This window comes from Podarcis pityusensis (assembly GCF_964106645.2).
Source record: "Podarcis pityusensis genome assembly, chromosome: 2".
Lineage (NCBI taxonomy): Eukaryota > Metazoa > Chordata > Lepidosauria > Squamata > Lacertidae > Podarcis > Podarcis pityusensis.
In genome coordinates, this window is record NC_138029.1 from 99,038,648 (window position 1) to 99,064,018 (window position 25,371).

Consider the following 25,371-nt stretch of genomic DNA (forward strand, 5'->3'; position numbering starts at 1 on the left):
ATTGCTTAAATTAATTGTCTTTGGATACGGGTGGTTTTTTAAAAAAATAATTATTTGCAGCTTCTATTAAATGACTGTAATTACAGGTTTGCGGAACTCCAGACATATACGGAACTGAACTCCAGGCCTATGGAAGATGGCAGTTGTGATGTTATTATTGACAAGCCAACTTATTTCATGAAGCTTGATGCAGGTACAAGCCAGTGTGGTTTTCGTATGTGCAGATCTGTACGACTCCTGGCAGTATGTCAGGATGAGATATTTGGAGGTGGTCATGTAAAGGTCATTGATATGCACAGCATTCTGCATGTATTGCATTATCTTGTAGCATGCTCCAGCAAAGTGGATATTGCCCCAGCACACTTAGGGGCAGGCTAAAAGCCAGTTATGATATATTCTGTGGGCATAGGCAGCTTACACATGACCATAGCACTTCTATGCATGCCGCACGCAGGCTGAAGTCAATGTGGACAAGAACTGCCTGCCATCCCTGCTATATGTTATTTTGAACTTCTTTTTTAAGTTTCTTAGACCTACACTGGCTCCTGGTACATTTCTGAGCACAATTCAAAGTGTTGGTGCTGACCTTTAAAGCCCTAAACGGCCTCGGTCCAGTATATCTGAAGGAGCGTCTCCACCCCCATCATTCTACCTGAACACTGAGGTCCAGCACCGAGGGCCTTCTGGCGGTTCCCTCACTGCGAGAAGCCAAGTTACAGGGAGCCAGGCAGAGGGCCTTTTCAGTAGTGGCACCCGCCCTGTGGAACGCCCTCCCACCAGATGTCAAAACAACTACCAGACTTTTAGAAGACATCTGAAGGCAGCCCTGTTTAGGGAAGCTTTTAATGTTTAATAGGTTATTGTGTTTTAATATTCTGTTGGAAGCTGCCCAGAGTGAGTGGGGAAACCCAGTCAGATGGGTGGGGTATTAATAATAATAATAATAATAATAATAATAATAATAATAATTATTATTAAATCCTAAACTATTTGTGAAGCTTCAGAGCTTGGTTCAAAGCCTGTTCTCAGTCAGCACCGACATTCTGGTCAACTTGGTTCAGTCTAAGATGATCTTCACCGGTTGACTTGAATGGAGCTCCTTGCTCTTTAAAACTCAGAAGCAGGGCTGTGTTTTCAAAGTCTTGTTTGTCCTGAGTTTGCAGCAGCACTCTGAGTGAGAACAGTTAAAAAGCAAGGGTTCCTGTCCAAGGACATAGAAACGTTTGAAATAAATAAATGGAATAAATCTGGAACAGAGATGTCCCAGCAATTTTCTTTTTTAACATCTGGGCTGCACCAGTGTTCTTGCACTTCACTGTTGTAGCCCTTTTCGTTTTCAAAGGGCTTTGCAGTCTTTGTTTGTGCTTGCCTCCTCAAGCAAGAATGCAGAGAAATGGTATTGGTAGAATTTCCTTCCTCCACTCCCACCAGAAAGAATGGTTCCCAAGGCCATTTAGATACTGGCAGAGATGGTTCTTGAGCCTGTGGTTTCTAGACCCAAGTCACAGTCTTTGGCACATACCTGCCGCTTCACCATTCCAGCCTCATGATTAGATGTAAACTGCATGCTGTGGGTTAAACAACAGAGCCTAGGACTTGCCGATCAGAAGGTCAGCAGTTCGAATCCCTGTGACGGGGTGAGCTCCCGTTGCTCAGTCCCTGCTCCTGCCAACCTAGCAGTTCGAAAGCACGTCAAAGTGCAAGTAGATAAATAGGTACCGCTCCAGTAGGAAGGTAAACGGCGTTTCCGTGTGCTGCTCTGGTTCGCCAGAAGCGGCTTAGTCATGCTGGCCACATGACCCGGAAACTGTACGCCGGCTCCCTCGGCCAATAAAGCAAGATGAGTGCCGCAACCCCAGAGCCGGTCACGACTGGACCTAATGGTCAGGAGTCCTGCATGCCGTTTAGGAGATGCATGGTTTAATCTCTCATGGTTTTCTGTTTTAATGAAATGCAGTGTGTGTATCTGTTGCCAGTTTGAATTCAACAACATTATTCAGGCCTTCCCTCCCACCCCCAACTCCGTTTCACTTTTCCTGATAAAAACAACCCCATCATGTTTGTTTGCCTTATGGAGGTCTGTGGGGTAAGTGTATTGATTTTGGTTAGGAAAAGGGTATGGCAGGGAAGGAGTAAACACTTTTCATCCAGCATCACTGGCCAGATCAGATTATTGGTAACTCTTAGTGGCTTCATTTGGTTAAAAGGAAACGTGGACAATTTGGAGATACAATCAAGACCTGCAAAAATGGGGGGGGGGGGGAGTTTGGTCCTTTTATGGCATCTCTTAAATTTCTATCATGTCACCACTTCCTCTCCTCAGAACTAAAGAGGCCCAAATTTGCAACCTTCCTTCATAGGAGAGTTGCTATATTCCCTTGATCATTTTGGTTGCCCTTCTGCATGTGCAGTCTTCTTGAGGTTTCTTCCTGGGTTTGTGGCCTAATCTCTTCAGATGTTGCAGATAATTGTCTCACGCAGATAATGTTGATACGCACACACACACACACACACACACACACACACACATATATACTGTATCTTATGATGGATTGTTAGCAACCATGAAGATCCACAGGGATGGAAGAACACGTTTTAATGGGTTAATAGAACACTGTTTTAATGGGTTAATAGAAATGCTCACAAAATCCAACTGGGCAAAGACTCATCCTTGCAAATAAGACTCCAAATGTGACATTCATAGTCATCTTAGGTCTTATGCATTCATAGAAACAGTTTTAAATGCTAAAGATGGGCCTGGTGTAAAATTCTTCCAGTGAAGTGAGGAGAAAGTGTTAAGAGTACGCAGAGGTTTTGAAATGAAAAACCATGACAAGGTTCGTTTTTCTTTCTTCTCTCAGGTGTTAACATGTACCACCATTTCTGTGACTTTGTCAATCTTTACATCACTCAGCACATTACCAACTCGTTCAGCACGGACACCAACATTGTCATGTGGGATACCGTGAGTAAGATCTTCTGTTCACAACACGCTGGTGTTCATAGGTGTAGTGTATTCACTGTCTGATGTAAACCACGGGCAGTATTAGCAAGGAGCTTAGTTACTCCTACCTGTGCCAGATGCTCTGTGCATAGACTGGTATAAACCATTGTCACTAGCGAACTGGATTAAGTGAACTATCCTTCCAACAGGGTTGTATAGGAGGGATACAGTCAGTGTTCAAGATTAGCCAGACGCCAGGCGCGTTTTGCACCTGGCTGTGGACCACTTTGCGACCAAGTGAAAATGCCTGGGTGCCAGGATGGCTCCTGCCATCTCCACCATCGGGGGATCATTGGATCCTGACTGTTTCCACACACTAATACCCCACCTTGTAGAATTCTATCAGCTTTATTTTATCTGCACCATCGGAATGAGTTTCTGGAACCAAATTGCTTTTTCTGCGCAGCAGGAGCAGGAATCACCATTAGGAAAAAGAGGTAGGAATAGGCCAATATATACGTGGACTGTCCCAGGATCAAGTGGCTTTTCTTCCTTTAAGTTCTCAAAGCTCTTAAGCTACCTCAAGGTTGCCATCTGAATAGCCAGATGTTTAACTGTGAATCAACCACAGTCATTTGAAAAATAAGACTCGAGAGCCATCTTGCCCCAAAATGGCGACTAGACATTCCGTTTTGGCAACTGCAGCCTTGCTTTTAGGAGCCATTTGATGCCTAGTTTATATATCATATATCAGCCAGAGTGGGTGGCTGCCTTCTGTCTTAGCACTTGAATGTGACTTCCTTTTTTCCTTTTTTGGGGTATAATTTTTATTAAGTTTTTCTATTTTACCTTTTAGAATATTCATTTAAACAACCTTAAAATATCAATGACTTCCATTCTTCTCCTTCCATGGTTCAGTTTGCACGCCACAGATCCCTGCATATTTTACATAAAATAACCATTCAGTATTCCATTTTTATATCCATCAAACTTATTTATACTGTTGAATTTATCTTAATGCTGCCAACGTTTTCAAAAGTACACAATTTTCACCCATATATTCATTAAACGTTTTCCAATCTTCTTTAAACGTATATTCTTATTGTTCTCTTATTCTATAAGTTAAGGCTTCTCTTTCCCCCCACCCCCACCCCTCATCCCCTCCCGTGTTTTCAACACCACCATTCCCCGCCCCCCCAAATAAATAAATAAATAAATCTCTTAGGTTGTAAATACAGTGGTACCTCAGGTTAAGTACTTAATTCGTTCCAGAGGTCCGTACTTAACCTGAAACTGTTCTTAACCTGAAGCACCACTTTAGCTAATGGGGCCTCCTGCTGCTGCCCCGCTGCCGGAGCCCAATTTCTGTTCTTATCCTGAAGCAAAGTTCTTAACCTGAAGCACTATTTCTGGGTTAGCGGAGTGTGTAACCTGAAGCGTGTGTAACCTGAAGCGTATGTAACCCGAGGTACCACTGTATACTACAAACAGATGCACTTCATGATTACTAGCATATCTTTCTACCCACGAGTCACTAGTTTGACAATGTTTTAAAGACTGTGTGTATATTTCTATGTAGAATCATTATGTGAATATCCTGCAGGAAATCACTGCATGAAAGACTGGAGTTTCCTGTTTTTCTTGTGTTATGCTCCTTGTCTCTCGCCCTCCTCCTGTCACCAACTGATGCTTAAAATAACTGTGTCCCTGCCACCTACTGGGCAGTTCAAGGAACTGCCCACACCCTTTTGCCAGGCCTACCAATAGTCTTCAGGGTTCTTTGCCACCCGCGTTTGCTGGATATTTTCTTCACAAGGCCGCTTATAGCAGATTTTGTGCCACTGTGAGAAAAGGATGCTGGACCAAATGGGCTTATTGGCCAGTTCCAGCAAACTACTCTTATGGTTTTTCTCCCCACTGTACTGAAGCTGCCTGGTCTACCCATGTCTTTTCCCTATAAAATATATATCTAATCGCAACTCCCACCAGCCCTAGCCAGCATGGCCTATGGTCATGGTAGCTGGCAGCCAACAATATCTGGAGAGCCACAGTGTAGCCACTCCAGTATTTGGAAAACCAGCAGAACCTGCAGTAGAAGCAACAGGGAACTGATGCTTTATTTGCGAATGATGCAGATCTTTGGCATGGAAAGTGGTGCTCCCGGGTGGAATCTACGCACGTATAAAAAAAAGCTGTGAAAATGTGTGTGGTTTTTTTTTAAAAAAACAACATTTTGAAAAATACATTGAAATTGCCATAGCGCACTGTCGCCATCTAGTGTCACATTTGTATATTGAACTTTACAACACACTTAAAAATGTTTTTATTTGCACCTGTATATCAGAGTCCCTGGTTTCATCCCTACCCAGTCCTGCTATACTTAGCGCTCTCCGTTCTAGGACTGTCAACCGCATATGACTTGGGTTCCCACCTCACTACCTTTTCTTGGGAAACGGCACTGTTTAAGAATGTATGCTGCTTCCCCGCAGTCACTCAGAAATTCTGTAATGCCATTCTGATCGACAAAAGAGATGCATTTAATTCCTTACATTGCCAGACGGTGGTGCCAAGTAACTGCTTAAACTAGCTGAACAGAGGCGGTGAGGCTTCCCCCCCCCCCCCCCCACTTTATGCAATGCATGTAGCTTTTGGCTCTTGCAAAATTACAGTTCTTACTAAATGTTAGTTTCTTTATAAGTGAGTGAAACAAAGCAGGAACTCCGTGAGGGACATGTACCCAGCATGTTTCCTAACAAACAAACAAATATGGCAAGGTGTACAATGTGTGTGTGTGTTTGGTGGGCTGGGGGTCATTTTACTACCCAAGAGCCACACTCCTTTCTGGGTAATCTTCCGAGGGCCACAGTGCCTGGGGAGGGGGAGGCCAGAGGCAAATGCGGGCAGAGCAATGAATAGGATGATCAATGTCGCCCCTTTTCAAATTTTGTATGAGCCTCCATTTAAGGTTCAGAGACACCCTTGTTATAGCAGTTGAAAAAGTTCCCCACTGTGTGGTCGAAATTGAGATCTCTAATTCTTTATTCTGATCCTCCCTCAGTACTTGTATATCAAATTGGTTTGCTAATAACAAAGATTTATATAGGTTGATGGCCTGTTTTTTTGTTGCGTAAGAATCAATCAACTGCTTGAATATCTCTGGGGTCTCTGAGGCTGTAAAAGCTGCTGGTCCGTAGATGGCAGTTAGCAAGTGTTTTATCTGGAGATACTGCCATTGAACATTTGTAGGTAATCTGTATTTGTCTCTTAAGATGGAATATGTATTAAAAAAATCATCCTCTTTGTTTATCAGCTGGTCTAACGTTAATATACCCAAATTCAAAGTTTGGATCTACCCTTTAATTTTGGGAAACGAAAGAGCAGGATGCTGGTGATTACGGACTGTTCGATGCTATGCATGCTTTCTTGGGAGTAAGTTCATAGGGCTTGTTGGGGATACTCTATTACAAGGATGGGGAATGTGTGGTCCTCCAGAGGTTGTTGGACTCCAGTTCCCCTCAGTTACAGCCTGCATGGCCGATGGTTATGAATGATGAGAGCTGTAGTCCAATACTATCTGGAGGGCCACAGGTTGCCCTGCCCTGCTCTGCTCAGTGTGTTTATGATTCTAGCCTTAAGGCAGGAGGGTTATAGATAAGCCTGAAAGCTGTGAAAATAATCATCAGTTGTTTCTCACTAAAACCTCACTTGTGCTTCCATTTGTTTTTGTTTTTTCACAGAGTGCCTATGGATACGGAGACCTGTTCAGCGAAACGTGGAAGGCATTTACAGACTACGAAATAATACATTTGAAATCCTACGATTCAAAGAGAGTGAGGAATATTTTGCTTTTTCAAAAAAAAACAAAAAAAAAAAAAAAACAGATGGCTGTACCCAGAAGTCAGTGCTTTTAGTTCAGCTTTGTGATCATGTTACCGAATATATATGGGTCCTTAAACTACAGCTGAACCACCCTTGCTGTAGAGCAGGGACATCCAACTCCCAAGGTACTGTGATCTGCTCACAGTATAAAAAAACTGGTAGTGATCTACCCATTGTTGTTGGGGGTGGGGAGGGGATCAGTGAGGGGCCAGAGATCTACCGGGGTCTACCAGGAACACTCCACGATCTACCAGTAGATCGCGATCTACCTGTTGGACATGCCTACTGTAGAGGGTTTTAAAATTTTCATTCATACTATAAGGCTACACCTGCACGGTCCACTTCTGCAGGTGCAGGTGAGAGAAAAGTACCTTGCAGCAGACCTGTTGCACACACACAGGTTTATGTTTATGGTTTTGCATAGGATTAAATAGGAGATTCAGTAATCTGGACAGAGGAGCACCAAGGGAATCTGCACATTTATGCTTTCTCAATTTGCCTTTCGTTAAGAGAAATAGAAACAAAGGACACTAAAGAATGACTTCTAACCTCCTTTAAAAGAGTGTGGTTTCAACAGCAGTTACCCCGCCTAATTCTAGGCACGTAGTCTGAGTGTGCTGTGCATATGAGCATAGGCTCAGGACCTCTCAAACCTTTGCATGTCTGTGCTCCAGGAATGTGGGAGAGGGGATCCACTGCCACCCAGGGGCAAGCTGCCATTGTTTTCCATTGTGTCTGCTGCGCTTAATTTCCCCTTCCCCTTTTGTTTCATGTAGCCCCATCGGGAAAGTTTTCACCTTGCCCCCCCCCCCCCCCCATTATAAAGTTTCCTCATCTTACCCTCTCGGGTCTTTGTGTCAGATGCTGTTTCTGTTTCAGTCATTTGTTCAGTGCTTAACGCAAGGGGGGGCGGGGGGCTCAGATTGGTGCTGTGATCTGGCTTCTGTTGCAGTATTAATAGGTCCTGCTTTATATTCACCTCTTTTAATTATATATCAGGAGTTCTGCTGTAACTTGTTAATGATCTCCTTTTTCAGGTATGCTTCAAAGAAGCAGTTTTTACACTGTTGCCTCGAATGAGGTACGGCTTATTTTATAATACACCATTGGTGAGTAAATACGTTGGGTTCCACGCCCACCCACTTTTTTTTAAAATAAAAAAAGAAATTTTGAATAAGATTTGTGAGCTTCTTAAATAGATGTGTTAAAGAAGAAGGACTGCAATTCATAAAAACTTTGTTTGGAGGTGGGGGTGCGGTTTGTTACTAGCAAAAAAATTATAAAATTATAGCACATGGGTGCATTTTATTCCTATATGTCTGCTGTGATTTCAGATATCCAGCTGTCATGGTACAGGATTATTCAGAGCCTTTTCCCAGCATGTGCTGCACAGATTAAATGTCACACAAGAAGGACCCAAGGTATTAGTGATGCTCTGTGCCATTCTGTAAGAATCGCGAATGAAGCTTGAGTTTGCATGCGCCCTCTCTCTTGCTTCGGATCGTGCTCACAGCTTGAGAAGTTCTCTTTTCCGATGCCCACAGTCCTAAGTTTCATTGTAGTTTTGAGCACTCCTGTTTCCACTGACTTGCATATCTTCCTGACGAATGAAAGCTCCCTTGCAATGGCGAAGGGGATGCAAAGAATTTAAATACTGAAGGAGATGCCTCTTGCCTGCAGTACTTCTGTGCTCCCTGCGGCGTCTTGTACATGCAGGGTGATAAATGTACACCAGCTCTCTCGCCGTAGCGAATTCTTTTTTTTTTTTTTTTAAAGCAATTTATTGGGTTTTACAATAAAAGTAAACATAATAAACAATATAACATTTGTCTTAACATAGTTTTACATTTTCTTTGGACTTCCTCACATCTCCCGCTCCCACTTTCATCGTTGTAACATTTTGTCAGCAATTTATCATCTTATTTAAATTCTTATATCCCTTCTATATTTCATAATCTTATAATTCTCGAAAGGAGCTAAATTTTCACAATCTTACTTATTTTCTTAAAAACTTCTAAATTTAGTGGTGCTCAGTTATTTTAATCTAGCATCTTATTTAGCATTCACTCAAATTACAATGCTTTTGTAAATAGTTCTTAAATTTCTTCCAATCCTCCTCAATCCTCTCTTCTCCCAGGTCACGAATTCTGCCGGTCATTTCAGCCAGTTCCATGTAGTCTATCAGTTGTATCTGCCATTCTTCCAGTGTGGGTAGATCTTGAGTTTTCCAGTGTTTTGCGAGAAGTATCCTTGCTGCTGTTGTTGCATACATAAAAAATGTCTGGTCCTTCTTTGCCACCCCTTGGCCGACAATACCCAAAAGGAAAGCCTCTGGTTTCTTAGTGAAGGTATATTTAAATACCTTTTTCAATTCATTATAAATCATTTCCCAAAACGCCTTCACTTTAGGGCAAGTCCACCAGAGGTGGAAGAACGTTCCCTCACACTCTTTACATTTCCAACACTTATTATCAGACAGGTGGTAAATTTTGGCAAGTTTGACTGGGGTCATATACCATCTATAAATCATTTTCATTACATTTTCTTTCAGAGCGTTACATGCAGTAAATTTCAATCCATTACTCCACAACCTCTCCCAGTCCTCAAACATGATATTATGCCCAATGTCCTGTGCCCACCTTATCATAGCCGATTTAACCGTTTCATCTTGTGTATTCCATTTCAACAGCAAGTTATACATCCTTGAAAGTACCTTAATCTTTGGTTCTAACAATTCTGTTTCTAATTTCGATTTCTCCACCTGGAACCCTAGTTTCTTATCATTTTTAAAAACTTCTTTAATCTGAGCGTAATGTAACCAATCTCGCACTTTGTCTTTCATTTTCTCCAAACTCTGCAATTTCCAATTGTCTCCATCCTTTTCTAGTATTTCCCAATATTTTGGCCATTTAGCCTCCATATTGGGTCTTTTTCGGGCCTTGGCTTCCAGAGGTGAAAGCCACCTTGGTGTTTTATTTTCCAGCAAGTCTTTATATTTTGTCCAGACATTAAACAGTGATTTTCTGACAATATGGTTCTTAAAGGCCTTATTTGCTTTAACCTTGTCATACCATAAATATGCATGCCATCCAAAAGCATTGTTAAACCCTTCCAAATCTAACACATCAGTGTCTTCAAGAAGTAGCCAGTCTTTTAGCCAGCAGAACGCTGCGGCTTCATAATACAACTTTAAGTCTGGCAGGGCAAAGCCCCCTCTTTGTTTTGCATCGGTTAATATCTTAAACTTAATTCTGGGCTTTTTGCCCTGCCAGACAAACTTAGAAATGTCTCTCTGCCACTTCTGAAAGCACTCCGTTTTGTCCAAAACCTGAAGTGTTTGAAATAAAAACAACATCCTTGGCAATACATTCATCTTGATAGCAGCAATTCGGCCTAACAAAGAAAGTTTCAATTTTGACCAACTATCTAAGTCTCTCTTAATTTCTGTCCAGCATTTTTCATAATTGTCCTTAAATAGACTTAGATTTTTTACTGTTATGTTTACCCCTAGGTATTTTACTTTTTTAACCACATTAAGTTCCGTCTCATTCTGAAACCGTTCTGACTCTGTATCAGTCAAATTTTTCCCCAAAACCTTAGTTTTCTGTTTATTTAGTTTAAATCCAGCCACCCGACCAAAGTCATTAATCAGTTGTAATACTCTTTTCGTACTGGGCTCTGGCTTCTGCAAGGTCAAAACCAGGTCATCTGCGAAAGCTTTTAATTTATATTGTTTCTGACCGACCTGAATTCCTTCCACCAACCGATCCCCTCTAATCATGTTCAATAGCACTTCCAGAACCGAAATGAATAACAAAGGGGAAATAGGGCAACCTTGTCGTGTCCCTTTTTCAATTTTGAACTCTTCTGTAACCACATTATTAACTATCAATTTAGTTTTCTGTTCTGAATATATCGCCTCAATCCCATTCTCAAAACCCCGTCCCACTCCCATCTCTTTTAAATTTCCCATCATAAATTTCCAGGAGATATTGTCAAAGGCCTTCTCCGCGTCTATAAAAATTAAAACTGCTTTTGTATTTATATCTGTTTGCAAAAGTTCCAAAATGTCAATAATGTTCCTTGTATTAGCAAACAGATGTCTACCTGGGAGAAAGCCGGCCTGGTCCTTATGAATTACTTCATTTAAAACTTTTTTAAATCTATTTGCCAAAATGTCTGCAAATATTTTGTAATCCACATTTAAAAGAGAGATGGGACGGTAGTTCTTAAGTTGTGTCTTTTCAGCTTCCGACTTTGGTATTAATGTGATGAACGCTTCCTTCCACGACTCCGGTGCCCTCTTCCCCTCCATAATTTCATTGCTGACCTCCATCAAAGGTTGTATCAAATAGTCTTTTAATGTCTTATAGTACTTGGAGGTCAGCCCATCTGGTCCTGGAGATTTGCCGAGTTGCATGTTCTGGATGGCTTGTTCAATCTCCTGTCGTGTTATTTTAGAATTCAGGATTGTCCTATTTTCTTGTGACAATTTAGATAGTCCGTTTTTTGCCAAAAATTGTTTAATCTCAACATCGTCTTGCGGCCCTTGGGTGTATAATTTTTTGAAATATCTCTGGAAACACTTTCTGATATCCACTGGATTCTGAATGTTTTTTCCATCAACCTCTAAGTTTGTAACAGTATTTAATCTTTGTCTTCTCTTCAACTGCCAAGCTAGCAGTTTTCCACATTTATTCGCCGACTCAAACGTTTTTTGTTTCATTAATTTAACCTTCCATTCAATTTCCTGATTTATCAATTTAGAATATTGTGTTTGATAAAGTTTAATTTCTCTCAGAGTTGGCTGTGACTTCGGATTCACTCTTAGTTTCTTCTCTAATTCTTTTATTTTATCCAAGATCTTATCTTTTTTCTCATTTTGTGTTCTTTTCTTTACTGCATTCTGTTGTATCAAGAATCCCCTCATTACAGCTTTGCTTGCGTCCCAGATTATTCTTTTTTCCACCATATTATTCATATTTATCTCAAAGTAGTCCTTCAAAACTTTTTGGGCCTTCTTGGTAATTTCCTGATCTCTAAACAAATTGTCATTCATCTTCCATCTAAAGGATCCAGTTGGTAATAGTGTCATATCCATCTTTACTGCATTATGGTCGGAACAGGTCTTTGGGCAGATTTCCACTTTTCTGACCTTAGGTGCCAGGCCTCTAGAAATCCATATTTGGTCGATTCTTGTCCAGGTCAGTTGGGCTTCAGAAAAGAATGTTCCCTCTCTTCCTAGTGGGTTCTTTGTCCTCCAAATGTCAATCAAATCCATATTGTCAGTCATTTCAAAGAAAGTTTTAGGTAGTCTGCCGTCTTTTGTAACATTTTGACTTTGTGACTTGTCCATGTTAGTTGATACGACCCCATTCATATCTCCCATCATTATGATGTTGTTGTAATCCAGATAGTCCAGCATTGTCTCCTGCAGCTTCTTGTAAAATTCCGATTTCCCTTCATTAGGTGCATAGATTCCTAATATCAACAGTTTCTCTCCTTGATATTGTATCTCAATAGCCAAAATTCTTCCATGTTCATCTTTAAATAGGAATTTAGGTGACAGGCTCTCTTTTGCATATATCACCACTCCTCTCTTCTTAACTTTGTCCGACGATACAAATTCCTGGCCCAATCTTTTATTTATTAACACTTTTCTGTGGAGCCTCGTCACATGTGTTTCTTGTAAACAGATAATGTCCAATTGTTCTTTTTTTAATATATGAAATATTTTCTTCCTTTTTTCCGGAATGTTACAACCATTAATATTCCAACTCAGCAGTTGCAGAGACATCCTGGATCAATCTGGTTATTTCTCCAGGGGTGGTATCTTCTCTGAATCTTCAGGTTCCCCAGGTGCTGGTGTTGATACTGGCGTTGCCCCAGGCCCAGAAGGTAGTTCAATTCCTTTTTGAAGATCCTCTCCGTATGTAGCCAAAAATTTGTCTCTCTCTTCCAGTTCTTACTTTGACCTTTCTCCCTCTAAAGGTAAAAGATATTCCTTGGGGAAATTCCCACCTGAATGGAATTGCGTTGCTCCTTAGTAGTTTAGCAAGTTCAGAATAGGCGGCTCTAAGATCCAGCAGTTGTCTTGGGATATCTTTATAGATTTCAATTCTTCTATCCAAAACCTCCAGTGACTTTACGTAATGTAGGCCCAAAATCTTATCCCTTTCCTCCTTTGATCTCAATGTTATCAAACAGTCTCTGGGCCTCTCCTTCTTTATGAATCTTCCAAGTCTGAAAGCTGACACAATTTTAAAGTCCTTTTCTTCCAAATTCCAGAACTTGGAGAATTCTTTGGTCAAAAACTCAGTTAGATGTCCTCTTGTAATGATCTAATCCTCAAATTATTCTCACGATTTCGCAGTTCTATCATAGAAAGATAAATCTGATGTTCCCCAACTTGTTTAGTGAGTGGTCTTACCTCTTGCTCTAAATTTTCCAATTTTTGTCTGGTGTCCTCAGCCAATTTCCGATTTTCTGCTGAGGCCTCCGTTAACTGTCCAATTGCTTGTGTATTCTGTACCACTTGTATGGTTAGTTTATTTAGACATTCTGTATTTTTGTCAATCTTTGCTGATTGCACATCTACTTTCTTGTCCAAAGCTTCCAATTTTTCAAAAATTTTGTCTAGAACAGAAACAGATACTCCTGAGGCCATATCTTCCAATTGTAACTGCTCTGCTTCACCCTCTCCCTCTTTTGCCTGTGACAAGGCAACTTCTTCAACTTCTACTTCTGAGGGCAAAGTAGGTACAGATGATCTACGTGTCTGCGAGGCTGAGGTTAGAGTTGTTAAAGTTGTTTGTCTAACTCTCCCTCTTTTTCTTGTGCCACTCATTCCAACGTTATCTGTCAGTCAAGGTCACACTGAGTTATTCCCATGGGAATGGAAAGGCCCAGAGCAAGCAAACAACAAGGGAATCGAAAGTAAAATGTATATGTAAAGTCACTGTTTTAATCCAATCCTCTAGAGGGAGCTTAAAATGTCTTTCAGAGTCTAATTTAATGTCCAAGAACCTTCAAATACAAATGTTTAGCAGAGTTTATAAATGGTCACTTTGTTACAGACAGTGCTTATTTATCTCCAAAAAGAATGTTTCAAATTTAAAAGGTCTCAATACCCTCAGATTGTTGCAAGTTCCAATATACAGTATCCAAATCTGCAGTACTGACAGCTCAATCTCTTAATGCTCAGGCAGCTCCTGACTCTGGGTTTCACCTTCTAATTTGTAATCCAATAAAAGGAGGAAAGTCAAGTGCAAGTAATAATCCCAAATCTTTAGCTTAAAGTCTTTACTTTAAAATGCAAGTTCAATAGATGCTTAGATCTGTAAAGTTTAGAATCTCTTTCTTTCAGCCTCCACTCCTCCAGCTGATTGCTTTTTTCAAGTTCAATGGCTGCGGAAGACGGACTTCCTGTTTCCACGTCTCTCCGCTTTCAGCCAAGTTCAAGCCAATTTAGATTTTTCCTTTAAAGTCTCTAATTTCAAGTGATTCAGTCTTTTACTCACAAATTAGTTGCTTTTCGTCCGGATCCGTAATTTGACAGGAAAAGGGATCAGCGCTCACCGGCAGCAGCAGCGCGGCTTCGCTCCACAGACTGTGAAGCAGCTCTCAGCGCCGCAACCCCCCTCCACGCTCCGGAGCCCCTTACGGGGTTCCTTTAGCGCTTGGAGGGTCGCTCAAGGCGCCCACCGAGCCTCAAGACCCCAGGCTCTTGCTGCCTGGGGTTTTCCGAAATGGGTCTTCCGAAATTCTATCTCTTTATGAAGACAGGAGGCATAGCTCTGAACCCTTGAGTCATTTCTGCAGTTGCATGGTTTGCTTGGTGCTGCCAGAACAAGTTTTCCAGCAGCAACAAGCCCAGCAGAGCCACCCAGTAAATCCTTGGCTAAATCAGGGGGCGACATTTGCTTTTTGTCCAATATCTGAATCCACAGGAAGATGCTGGCTCCAGTAAAAGGGCTACAAGTGTGTGTGTGTGTGTGTGTGTGTGTGTGTGCGCGCGCGCGCGCGCGCACAGGGTGTATACTGGGGGGAGGGAATCAATTTGGCTGCTTTTGAGTTCTTTAAAATATTTTCTGGAGAATATACTTTCATGCTTATCACAAGGGGCTGGTGTTTTTGAGCTGTGTGCAACCATTTGGCCCTGATTTCCTGCTGGTATTAATAGGTGTCATGCAGTTAAACCTTTGTAACTCTTTCTTTCTTCTTCTTTTTTTTTACACAATTTACCCCCGAGGGTTCGATGGATTTTTAAATTGGGAAGGGAAATAATAACCTTGTTAGGTGGGCTAACACCTCCCCCCCCCCGCACCCCAATAATTCATCAACATATAAAGCATACTGTGTCTGTCTGTGTGACTTCCACTTTTTCAGATACTGCAGTGGTTTGTGGTGACGTGGGCCATTTTGTCTTGAATATAACAAAGGGGTTTGGAAACCTTTGCTGCTGGTAGTGCTATCAAGTTCTCTGTGGTTTCATTGGGAGTTGAGGGACTTGATCAGGTCCATAAGGGGACTCTTAAATGACTTACTAGTCGTTGGTTGCAAATACTGCTTTTGGGGAAGGCGGATCGACAGAAAGTGCACATTAGAACAATCCATTTTAAGGAATGTGCCTCTCTCCTGTGTGTGATATAAACGAGGTGATTAAAAGGAAAAGACATTTTAATCACTCTGCTAATTGTTTTTACATCAAGGGCACTAATTTATTCATTGTCCGTCAGCTGGTCTTTCTCCTCCTCAACTTGCAAATGGATTCATTTTGCTACTTTTTGTTTTGCTTGTTCTCCAACAGGATGGGAAAATCAGAGTTACAATACTCGCCCGGAGTACAGAATACAGGAAGATATTAAACCAAAATGAGGTTAGATTATTTTCTGTTGAGTAAAGGCTTCCAAAGAGCAGTGGGCACAAGGAAGCCGTGGTGGGTACAGGAAATGGATGGGAAATAAAAACAGCAATTATCATGCAGAAATGTTGCTTTCCCCCCCTCCCTCTCTCCCTAGCTTGCCAACGCTTTGAAAACGCTGCCGTTATTTGAAGTCCGAATAGTAAACTACAAGTACAAGTAAGTACACCTGCAAGGCGTAGCAGATCTGCAGCTGTTCCTAACTTGACTTTCACCTTTCAGCACCCGCATGACGGGTTGTGGCCCATGGTGGTTTTGCACTAGCGGAAAGAGCTTCTGCTCACTTCAGGTGATGCACTCAATTTTGTCAGAGGAGTTAATTTTGAGGGAGCACAGAGGGCTACAGGAGATCAGTGAAAATGGCCTGCCCCACCTTGCCATAAGGAGAACTGCCTCTTCTGCTTGTGTAAAGCCATTACTGGATACAGATCAATTTCCTGGAAGTAAATCCTGTTGAAATCTTTGGAACGTTTGCAATCCCAGACATGGACTAGAGAGTAATTCCCACTGAACGTATTATTAGGACTTGCAAACATGCATAAGTGTACGCTGTTAAGGGTCAATAAAGAGAACATTTTCCCCCTTCCAGCCTCAGTGCTTTGTGGAAGGGCAGGGCCACGGCCACAACTGCAGCCCTATTGCTCCCGGTGACTTGGGCAGAAAAGGGGCGGGGAGAGGATTGTCAGCCCCTGGATGGGACCAATAGGGTTTCAGGATCCAGGGCTGTCTCAGCCCTGCCCTTGCCTCTTCCTCTGGCTCCTGCCAGCAGCCCACCTGATCACATGTCCCGCAGAATGAACAAAGGAACACCTCTACTCTGCCTAATCCAGAGCTTTTCTTGTTGGTGACACACTTTTTAGACGTGCATCATTTTGCGACACGGTAATTCAGTTTTCCTAGCAATCTGGAGCTTAAACTAATCCAGCCCCGGGAGGAGCGCAGGGAGTGTTTGTGTGACACACCTACACACTGCAGCCAATACACTAACATGTCGCGACACACAGTTTAGAAAGCTCTGGCTAGTCTAATCTCCCCTCCCCTCACCCAGCCCAACATGGAGGGCAGGTCGGATTGCTCTGCTGATTGCCCTCTGAAGTACAAGTTTGAAAACTATGAATGAGCTGTACGTTATTGATGTTGAGGCTAGTAATGGATTTGAGTTTGAGTAACATTTGTTTTTAATAATGTACATTTCTTTAAAAAATAAAAAAAGGACTAGACTGGGTGCATTTGCATGGCAACCTTTTAATTTCTCCAGTGCAACAATATGCTCTCCTAAGATCTTGAGCATCACCAGGAATTTTATTTCGGTGTATAGCTTATTTCCTCACCCCATAAGATATCCTTGACCTATCTGAACAATGATCTGTTGTTCTATTTACACATACCCATGTTAGAGCCATTCTTATTATACGTTTTCTCTAGGGAGCTCGAATTTAAGGAGCAGCTGAAAATCACGCACAATTCTGATATATTCATTGGGATGCATGGAGCAGGACTCACCCACCTTCTCTTTCTGCCAGACTGGGCTGTCATCTTTGAACTGTAAGCCTCCATGTGCTCATGTGTTTAATAGCTCCTTTTTTTTGTATTTGCATGAAAATTGGGCTGCCGTGTCCTGATCCGAAGAAGGGCTTATAAACCGTGCTTTTAAGCAAACACATGTCACAGAGGGTGAGATGGCGCCTCTATATTTCCATCAGAGCAGATACTGAACTTCCCTCGGTCATACAGTTTGAAGAAGCATTCCTTGATGTGTACCAGGAGTGTGACAACTCTGTTCATTGGCCAACTTGTCTGGGCAGAGGTTGGCAGCTGGAAACCTCCACGTTAAACCCAGCCAGCGATGTGGAATGCCCCGGGGGCAAAATGAATTAGAGAAATAAAACCATAGAGAGCTGAACAAGTCCTTAAAAACTTATAGTTTAATTCCTTGCCCGAGGCCTGTTGATATGAACCCACAGAAGTTCTATAAAGATTTCTGACAAAGTGTATTTTCTTTGCCAGTGTGGTGTAGTGGTTAAGAGCGGTAGTCTTGTAATCTGGTGAACTGGGTTCGCGTCTCTGCTCCTCCACCTGCAGCTGCTTGGTGACCTTGGGCTAGTCACACTTCTCTGAAGTCTCTCAGCCCCACTCACCTCACAGAGTGTTTGTTGTGGGGGAGGAAGGGAAAGGAGATTGTTAGCCGCTTTGAGACTCCTTAGGGTAGTGATAAAGCGGGATATCAAATCCAAACTCTTCTTCTTCACTGTATCGATCTGGCCTCTGTAAAGTTTTCTTCATGAGGATATGGTTCTTGGATTACTGCTTGTTGCTCTAAAACTGTGTATGGCAGGTTTACATTTCCCTCCTCGCCATCTTATCTTTAAAGCCATTGCTTCCAGCTGAGTTTCACCTTACTAATAGGAAAGGGTCTTTATTATTTGAAATAATCCTCCATGGTATAGAAGCCAGGCACAATGAAGTGTGCCATCGGGTATTTTTTTTAGTCCTACGATGGGGGTAGCTGAACCCTAGATTTGGAGGTTCTTTAAAGCCCAGTTTTATCTAAATTATCGTCATACGAACTGTGACTTCCATGTTACCATGCACGTACGCAGGTCCTTGACCTCTGAGCTGTATGTTAGTAAGTTCAAAGTTACTGTATTAATTTACAAAGCTTGGATCCAGGTTATGTTAAGAACCACCCAATCCTTTGTATCCCTCCCCAGTCACTGAGATCTTGAGGGTGTGGGTGTGTTACTGGCCCCCATGACTCAGGTGCATGGCTTGTCTCCACTGAGTCATACATTCAGTCCTGTGGATCTGATTCTATGGAACGCTTTCCTGGCTGAGATTAGGCAGCCCGCTCCTTCCCCAGTTGAATACCTGACAAAGCCCTTTCTTCAGCAGGCATTTTAAGGATGTTTTCTGGGGGTTTTGTATGAACCATCATGTTTTATTTTATCCATTGCATGCTTTTAATGATTTTTATATACACTGCTTGATGGGACGCGGGTGGCGCTGTGGGTTAAACCACAGAGCCTAGGACTTGCCGATCAGAAGGTCGGCGGTTCGAATTCCCGCGACGGGGTGAGCTCCCATTGCTCAGTCCCAGCTTCTGCCAACCTAGCAGTTCGAAAGTGCAAAGTGCAAGTAGATAAATAGGTACTGCTCTGGCGGGAAGGTAAACGGTGTTTCTGTGCACTGCTCTGGTTCGCCAGAAGCGGCTTAGTCATGTTGGCCACATGACCCGGAAGCTGTACACAGGCTCCCTTGGCCAGTAAAGCGAGATGAGCGCCGCAACCCCAGAGTCGGCCACGACTGGACCTAATGGTCAGGGGTCCCTTTACCTTATATACACTGCTTAGAGACTTTGGTTCATAAGTGGTATGTATGTATAAATAAATAAATAAATAAATAAATGGCTTTCAGGGTCATGTGGCCAGCATGACTAAGCCGCTTCTGGCACAACAGAACACACTGACGGAAACCAGAGCGCACAGAAACACTGTTTACCTTCCCGTCGCAGTGATACCTATTTATCTACTTGCACTTTGACGTGCTTTCGAACTGCTAGGTTGGCAGGAGCTGGGACAGAGCAATGGGAGCTCACCCCATCTCGGGGATTCGAACAGCCGACCTTCTGATCAGCAAGCCCAAGAGGCTCAGTGGTTTAGACCACAGCGCCACCCTGGCTCTCTCTGTAGCAAGAGCTGTAGCAGGGGAAGCCGCAGCCCGTCCGTTTCCAATTGCTAGTAGAATGATTCTCCTTTCTGTTTCCTGCAGGAGAAGGGCAGGCACTAAAGAGGACCGTTGCTCCTTTTGCTAATGAATCCCCATCATTTCCTCTCCAGGTACAACTGTGAAGACGAGCGCTGCTACTTAGACCTTGCAAGGCTGAGAGGCGTCCATTACATCACCTGGCAAAAGAAGGACAAAGTGTTCCCTCAGGATGAGGTAGTGGGTGGGATGCAAAGGTGTTTTGGTTCTGTGTGTGATGATGATGATGATGTTTTTTTTAAAAAAAAATGTTTTACCCATCTCAGTTCTTCCACATGAAATATGATTCTTCTGCTTCAGCCCAAATTAAATTCTCTGCTCTGATTAAAGGATCATTTTATATGAATAGCTGGAGGAGGGAGAGAAATGAAATTAATTGGCCATTAGTTCAGACTATCAATAGCAGTGCTGTTAGGTGTTTTCTTACTGACGCTGCTGCTTTAGGGAGGATCGATAAATCAGCGGTTATGAATTAAAATGCGTGCTCAATTTGCTGCTTGTTTTCCAGGGGGAAAGAGCTGACTTGTTTTGCTTCCTTAAAACCATCTTAACTCCCTTTTCTTCAGGGGCATCATCCAACACTAGGAAAACACCCGAAGTTTACAAATTATTCCTTCGACGTGGAAGAATTCGTCCGCCTGGTGCTTTCGGCGGCTGATCATGTATCGCAGCATTCCAAATGGCCGTTTAGGAGAAAACGCGACGAATTCTAGATGAATTGCCCAATTTCACAGGGTATTTTAAATACAGCAGCGTTATAAAATGTCAATTGTTCGGATACACAATTATATATTTTTTTCTCTCGGGAGGAAAAGTGTTAAAAGGATTGGGAGTTGCATATCACGGTTCCCACCCTCACGCTGTTATTTCTGTGTGTGTGCCCCACCCAATAATGTTCTCAATTCCTTTCCTAATTTTACTTGAGAAATTTGCATTTTGCAAGGTGTATTTATTAAGATGACTAATATTTGCACTACTTCCCTCCCTATTTATTTTAGGGGGTTTGCCCCCATTGCTAAAAAGAAGGGTGAAGTTACAAATAAGTGCAGTGGGTCCGTTTTCCTTCTCTCTGCTTCTTCTTCTTTTTGTTTAAGACTTCCAGGTTGAAACATACTTGTCCCATTTAACTCATTGAGACTTACTTCAGAGTAGACTTGTATAGCGTCACACTCCTGTTTTTGCAAGGCACTCCACAACACTAAGAGAGACCGTGGAAAAAGAACTCAGCTGAACCTGGGAGGCCAAACTACACATTACAAACAACGTGGTTTTTAAATGCGAGCTTAAACTAAGCACAGGGCCACCAGGAGGCAAGCAGGGGCTTGGGTGAGTAAGTGGATTTTTAGTAGGAACCCAGTGCAGGGCCCTGATCCAGATTAGGAACCCTCTGGCTGCTTTTCCTTCAGAATAAAAGTGGTTACCTAAAGCATGCTTTCAGGAAAAACTGTGTTTATCATAACATGTCGTTTGGTCCTGTGTATTTCTCACTCCTGCGGGTTTTTAAGCAACCCTAATCTGCTTCCTCATCTTTTCAGTTCTGTTACTTTGTTGTTGTTGTTGTTTAGTCGCGTCCGACTCTTCGTGACCCCATGGACCAGAGCACGCCCGGCACTCCTGTCTTCCCCTGCCTCCCACAGTTTGGTCAGACTCATGTTTGTAGCTTCGAGAACACTGTCCAGTGTTTCCAGGAAGTCTTCTCATGAGGTGGCCAAAGTATTGGAGCCTCAGCTTCAGGATCTGTCCTTCCAGTCAGCACTCAGGGCTGATTTCCTTCAGAATGGATAGGTTTGATCTTCTTGCGTTCTATGGGACTCTCAAGAGTCTCCTCCAGCACCAGAATTCAAAAGCATCAATTCTTCGGCGATCAGTGTCTACCCATTTCAAAGTTAAGATGAGTCATATACAAACTGAATTAACTAAGATATCAAGCCATAGTGCACTTGGGGCAGGGAGTGAGGTGCAGTCATGGGGCAAATGCCAAATTTCTGCGTCCCCACCAAGAAACCTTGAAATTCAGAACTGCTGAGCTTGATGGGAAGACATTTCCTGGCAAGGAAGTTGGGTATGTCGTTGTTTTTCTTGGTAGTGCCTTTATTTTAAACTGTCCCGCTGTTAGGTATGAAAACTATGGCTTAATACATGAACTATGTTTGTCTCCAAAGCTTTAAAATAATTTAACTTTTCATAATTCATGCTTGCACTATAATAGTGCCTTGAAAGAAATATAACCATGAGTACATGTCTTCACACAATTGCTTTCAAGCAGCTCCTGTTGACTTAATCAGATACAGTCATACCTTGGGTTGAAGTTGAGCATTGAGCGTTTTTGGGTTGCGCTCCACGGCAACCCGAAAGTAACGGAATGTGTTACTTCCGGGTTTCACCACTTGCGCATGCGTGGACGCTCAAAATGACATCACGCGCATGCGCAGAAGCAGCGAATCGCGACCCGCAGACGTGGGTTGCTTTCGCTTCTGGATGCGAACGGGGCTCCGGAGCAGATCCGGTTCGCATCCAGAGGTACCACTGTATATCTGGTTGAATGCTTGTGAGCCAAGTCCTTATGCGAATCACTGTTATGCCGCAGATTGTAGCGGATTCTCACTTGTGTGTACCAACCCATTGCCCTTGCCAGCTGTGCTTCTATGCCACGGTTCTCCCTCTCTGACATACGTTACATTTCAGCCCGTTCTTAGCTGCAGACATGGCAAGTACCTGGTCAGTGTTCCTTAGCATGTTGCACTAGCAAGCTCAAAGAAGAGCAAGACAAATAGGGCGAATGACAGCAGAAGTGGTTTGTTCCTCACTCGTTTTGCAACTTTTGTCATATAGCTCTGCACTATAACAAAACAGATACTGTTTGTCTCAGTGGGTTGGATCCAAGTGCATGGGGCAGGCTGGAGGATGCTGAGCTCCTCACTTCATCCCTGCATGGCTCCCCCAGTCCTCCTGAATTCCTCTCCTCAGGTAGCCCTGCTAAATGGGGGCTGCAGCATAGGAACTAAGAAAAAGGAAGACTGGCAAAATCAGGTAGAGGCAAGCTGCCAATTTACTTTGGTCTGTGTCCTTTATTTTCCTAGTTTAGGCAAGACTTGCCCCTCTTGTGGTCTTCTGATTTGTCTAGTTAACTGCACTGTTATCCCTCTAGATTTACATGTGCCCTTTCTAACTTTTTCCAGAGGCACAGGTGTTTCTCTGTTGTCACAAACACAGCCAAGAGTCTTGTGCCTAAAAGACTACCAGATTTTATTTTGGCATAAGTTTTGTGGACTCTACGGTCACTTCCAGACTATCATTATTTTATGAGTGGGGTTCAGTTGCACTCTGATGAATTCATTAAAGTGGGTTTGCTGCTCTTTTGCACCTTTTTAAAAATAAAGAAGGTATGTCTGCAGTAAGGAAAGTGAAGGAAATTGCAGTGGAAAACACAGGATAATGATTGTTAGATGCAATGCTGTATAACCTACCTGAAAACAGATAAGGATGAACGAATGCTCGATAAACAGCATCTGGAAGCAACCCAGTCCACAAAAGCATATACCATAATAAAATTTGTAAGTCTTTAGGATGCCAGAAGACTATTGTTTTCTAACAATTAAGTACATTCTGTTTGGGCCTCTTGTTGCAATAGTTTTACCTAATTGCCAGGTTTCTAAAGAGATCTGACCTTAACTTTACATACGCTCTAATTTGCAGAATTTTTTTTTTCTCACACGTATTTTATTGTGAGTTTTTCATTGTGCACTGCGGTGTTACAGTGCTGCACCAGCTACTTGTAGCCCAGGAGAGGAGGCTGGTTTAAGGAGATCCCTCAGCACAGAGCCGCTGAGTACTGAGTTGTGTGTAGTGTCTTGGGGGCTAAATACAGCTAGCTGTCAATCACATCCGTAGTATAGTTGTCCCTTGTTCAGGATCGAAATACTGTACGACACGTAACTTGATTTACAGAGCAACCCTGTGCATGTCTACTCAAGAGTAAGGCCCATTAGCTTCAATGTGGGACTTACTCTCAGGTAAGCAAATATAGGGTTGCGGCCCTATGCTACTTTTGTGTGCACAAAAATATGAGCACAAAACACCCCTTCCCCCAAGAATGTTATGTTGGTGCAAACGTGCATGATTTGAGCTTCTGAAGTGAGTTGATCAGCAGATATTGCAGCCTAGAATCAGGGCATTGAGGAAGAGAATGGTATGCAGAAGCAGGAAGGAGAGTTTTATAGTAAATGTAAATACTTGAGTGGTATGTACCTGACAACCATGGCTATTATTGACATCCATTTTCTAACAATCATGAGCTAATTTATATACTGTGGGGCCTATTTGCCGCCCTGCCTATGGAGGATGAAGAGAATGAATTATTGTAAGAGTAGCTTACACATAGGTCTCTCGTGACTTGAAGTACTGGAGAGGTTGAGCTACAGATCTCTGAAACGTATTATGATATTTGTCTTCTCCTTGCACCAGGGCAATTGATTAAGAACTTGAAAGGAACTGTAAAAGTGTATTTTTTGCATATGGAAAAAAACTTTCTGAAATGCACTGGTTTTTTAAATAAATATATATATATTGCATTGATCTGTAAGCTTCATTTTTAAAAAATCAGATTTGTACCATTAAATGTTGGAGGATGGTGGGAGTTCGAGTCCATCTCTGTCTGCAGGGCCACAGGTTCCCCCCACCCTGCTGCAAATACCTTGTCTACCATCTGTAAAACAAAGTACTGGCAAAAACAGAGTTGCCTATTTTTAAGGACTTCACTTGCTAGCCTTTGAAGTAGCAATAAATAATGAGCTGCAATGAGAATAAAAAATGGTAGCATTCAGTTTTCATTTGATGGGAGTTTTGTTTGGATGAACAACTGGAGAAGGATGCTGGAAAATGGGCTAAGCATATCTGTGTGTTTAATTAAACACTAAATGCAAAGGATAAGTATTGTCATGCACTTAAGAGTTAAGTGGACCATTCTGTCACAATTTAGAATAGGGGTAGCCAACCTTTTTGTATCTCCCGCCCACTAATGCATCTTTCTTGATAGTAAAATTTCCCAGTGCTCGATGGAAGGAGGATTCAGCTTGTGCCGTAGGACCCCCTACCGCCCACCTAGAACCCTGAAACGCCCATTAGTAGGGACCAGGTTGACAACCCCTGGTTTAGAAGGATAGATATTTTACAGGGTTATTGTTGCAAAATCATTTACTGTCTTGAACAAAGGGCATGGCACTTAATGCACATCTCATTCCAGTAGCGAACTCAATTCCTTGGGAATTGACTCAGTGATGCTTTGGTTAATAATAATAATAATAATAATAATAATAATAATAATACCCTGCCTATCTGGCTGGATTTCACCAGCCACTCTGGGTGGCTTCCAGCAAAATCTATAAAGATAATAAATATCTGCTCTACATCTACAAATATCAACGGTGTCTCTGCTCCAGTGGATTAGCTGATGTCAAAACTAGTTCATTTCATCTACAGGGATATTCATGCGCTGCAGCCACACCTGGAGCGCATGCATCACACTGCATGGTGTGCTGAGTTACCACATTTGATGAGAGAAAGGATAGCTCTGGGATTCCACTATGTTAAGGACTGTAAGAATACCTCTCCACCCAGTAGTCTGCTGAGGCCAATAGGCTGCTTTGCACATGGTGCTGAACCACTACACAGAATTCCACTTCATATGTTTACACAATCCCTACAAAGACGGAAGGCATAGGAACTGGAAGAGTTAATGTACATGTAGATTGCGGTGTGTGCCATCATGACTGCATGGACGCATGCTGGCACAGCACTGTTAACCACGTTCCCAACCCGTGTACATGGCAGTGATCCAGATATACATAGGATCGTGGCTAAGGTA

The 25,371-nt window shown here is 42.5% G+C and overlaps 1 protein-coding gene across 4 annotated transcripts in view; it reads left to right on the plus strand.

The window, feature by feature from the left end:
- Positions 1-20,934, plus strand: part of EOGT (EGF domain specific O-linked N-acetylglucosamine transferase) — a 30,874-nt gene extending 9,940 nt beyond the window's left edge. For 3 of the 4 annotated variants that reach the window (XM_080995801.1, XM_080995802.1, XM_080995803.1), the window contains exons 8-17: positions 87-193; positions 2,862-2,965; positions 6,682-6,774; positions 7,861-7,932; positions 8,158-8,244; positions 15,633-15,701; positions 15,844-15,905; positions 17,172-17,291; positions 19,583-19,685; positions 20,075-20,934. In XM_080995801.1, the coding sequence (XP_080851927.1) occupies positions 87-193; positions 2,862-2,965; positions 6,682-6,774; positions 7,861-7,932; positions 8,158-8,244; positions 15,633-15,701; positions 15,844-15,905; positions 17,172-17,291; positions 19,583-19,685; positions 20,075-20,221 (964 nt within the window). In that variant the 3' untranslated portion in view covers positions 20,222-20,934. The remainder of the gene's footprint in view (positions 1-86; positions 194-2,861; positions 2,966-6,681; positions 6,775-7,860; positions 7,933-8,157; positions 8,245-15,632; positions 15,702-15,843; positions 15,906-17,171; positions 17,292-19,582; positions 19,686-20,074) is intronic. The other variant, XM_080995804.1, reaches the window with a different exon arrangement.
- Positions 20,935-25,371: the final 4,437 nt, after the last annotated feature.